The sequence below is a fragment of the Gavialis gangeticus genome, unplaced genomic scaffold (assembly GCF_001723915.1).
Source record: "Gavialis gangeticus isolate Ggan-Ray unplaced genomic scaffold, GavGan_comp1, whole genome shotgun sequence".
In the NCBI taxonomy this organism is placed as follows: domain Eukaryota; kingdom Metazoa; phylum Chordata; order Crocodylia; family Gavialidae; genus Gavialis; species Gavialis gangeticus.
The window spans coordinates 68824426-68827039 of NW_017729024.1; the positions used below are offsets into that span (position 1 = coordinate 68824426).

A 2614-nucleotide genomic window follows, 5' to 3' on the forward strand; every position below is an offset into this window, starting at 1 on the left:
TATATAAAAACACACTTGCATCATCACAAACTTACCATACTCCCTAAAATACCTTGTATTGTTCTGCATAGGTTACCTCTTGAACTGGAAGCCTTGTAGCTACATTTTCAGTGCACTGTGCCTAGGCTAGTAACTCTCTCTCTTGCTTAGAGGAGCGAAATGTTAATTAGCTTACAAAATTGACTAAATGATTAAATTACTATTATTATTTGACCAGCTGTAATAGCGACAGATATTTGTGTAACCTTGATGTCCTTGATTTAAAAGACCTCTCACCATAAGATTTAGAGAACATAATGCATCCCAGTCTCAGGTTGATTTTTCTCTATAAGTGAGATAAGCCATGATGGCAATTGGCTGTATGAAAACTACTTCTTCATTAAAATTTATACTAATATAGAATATACATGAATATGAATATCAGTAAAATCATATACATTTGTACGCACTGGGCTGCTCTGCTTGATATGTCAGCTTTCTGTTTAGCTCTCTCAAGCAAAACCGCTTAGGCTGCTTACAGATATTAACAGCAACAAAAAAGGGTGCTTTACTTTAAATTCGTTGTGCCCTCACACTGAACCCAGTGCATGCCTGGAAGAGGCAGTGTATTAGTTGGATATGGCTTGCCCAATATCTGTATACATCGGGTGCCTTAGTGGGGTTTCTTGGCACTTCTGTCTACTAGCTGATTGAATCAGCTATTAAATAAAAGCACCAAGAAGCCCCTCTGAAGTGTCTGATCTATCCAGGTCCTGCGGAGCTAGACTGAACTAACCCACTGCTGCTTCTGGTAAAGTGTTTTTTTTAACATCTGTAAGCAGCCTCTGTGGCTGTTTCATTCTAGTATTTTCTGGCCAAAACCCCCCAGGGAAACCAATTTAAGGGATCATCTTGAAAATATAAATGCTTATAATGGGTATATTTGTCCATAACATAAAAAAAAAAATCTTATGTTAAATCTAATGCAAGAAGTACAGCCAGTAAGTATGGAAAAATCCAAAAAGCCAAGGTGTTTGTAAGGTTAGATACTGATTTTGGTTTACGTAAGGGAATATAGATGCAGAAATAAATGCACAGGAAAAGCATCCACAAAGCATATAGCATAAATTTGTTTTTATTTACTAATCTTTACAAAAGGTAAGTAGTGCACAAGTATACCAATGCTAACATTCCCTAAAAAAAAAATCTTTTTGAAATTTGTGTCTTTGGACGATATGGTCTTGCAAGCTATTGTGTGGTGGAAGTGAAAAGAAAAATCAGATTTTTCATCACATCCTTGTCTCCTCCAGTGGTCGATTCATAAAGTCTTGAATGGCCTGGTGTAGGGGCAACCATTTGTTAATGGAGGCTTTCAAAGCTGTAACCCATCTGAAAGAAAGGAGGACCAACAACTGCGAGTAAGTGTTTTATCTGCACTGGGAAAGAAGACTTCTTTTGTAAGGGGTCTTTCTAAATGTGTTGTACACTTACATCACTGTAAATAATAGTAGTAAGTAGATTGGAGAAGTCTGGGAAGGGAGGAACTTGACTGGAAAGGTAAAATCTGAACACAAGTTTTCAAGTCATTAAATAGCTTTGGTGTTTTTTTTGTCTACTGCACTAAAAACCGAACCCTACAATTCAGCCTTTTGCTCGTTCAGAACTCCCATTGACCTCACTGGCAATTTTGTTGCACTGAGATGACCAGTACCATAGACCTAAGTGATTTCATGGATTACTTTTTCTTTTTTAATTATAATAATCTGTGTTGGGAGTAATTCATCCTTGAGAAACACGAGTATCTACTTCTGATTTACTTTGGCCTTCCCTCATGAAAATTGCTAGAGTTCTTCCATTGAGTCTTACCACCCACTTGTTGTTATGAAAGGTACTTTAACAAGGTTCCTTCTTGAACCTCCACAATCCAGCCTTGCTATATCTTCGGCAATGACAATAACAGCATCAGTGACTCATATGCCAGCATATTGTGCTGCAGTATGACTAAAACTAGATTAAGAAGTATGAACAAGGAGATGACATCAGAGTGGAAAGTTATCATCAATTGTTCCAGAACTGTAGGATTTTTACTTGCTCAAAAAGTTTGGCAAGGAGAACAGAAAGAGCTCAAATTACCGTTTGTTTTCATTTACATTCTCTGCACATAGGTGGAAGGTTTTAAATTCTTCAGAGGGAGGTTTCATTTCAATTACAGATCTCCTGGAGCCCAGAGACTGTTCACTCACAGTATAACCCTGCAGGTAAATCCCACCTGGAGAAAGGGAAATGGCACAAACAGGGATTAGCAGGAATACTGTTTTTACTGCAAACTGTGAAGGTGCCACTACCTCTTCTGCTGTGCGGTGGGAAAGATTTTATAATGCCTTTTTAGAGAGAGGTAATTTTGATTTTATGCATCACAGAATCAAAATATGCATACTCAAATACATATGCATTATTTTTAATATAGGCAATGTAAGGAAAAATATCATTACCATGAGGTTTTACACAAAAATGAATGGAAAATGGCATTGTGGGAATCCATAATTTTATATATATATATATATATATATATATAGAGAGAGAGAGAGAGAGAGAGAGAGAGAGAGAGAGAGAGAGAGAGAGAGGTAGGTTTCAT

At 37.0% G+C, this 2614-nt stretch overlaps 1 protein-coding gene across 1 annotated transcript in view; it reads right to left on the minus strand.

Annotated features, from left to right (window-relative positions):
* Nucleotides 1-1153: 1153 nt before the first annotated feature.
* Nucleotides 1154-2614, minus strand: part of LOC109298082 — a 60084-nt gene continuing 58623 nt past the window's right edge. Inside the window, exons 10-11 of the mRNA XM_019518217.1 lie at nt 2113-2248; nt 1154-1368 (exon numbers count right to left, since the gene is read on the minus strand). Of these exons, the coding sequence (XP_019373762.1) occupies nt 1269-1368; nt 2113-2248 (236 nt within the window). The 3' untranslated portion in view covers nt 1154-1268. The remainder of the gene's footprint in view (nt 1369-2112; nt 2249-2614) is intronic.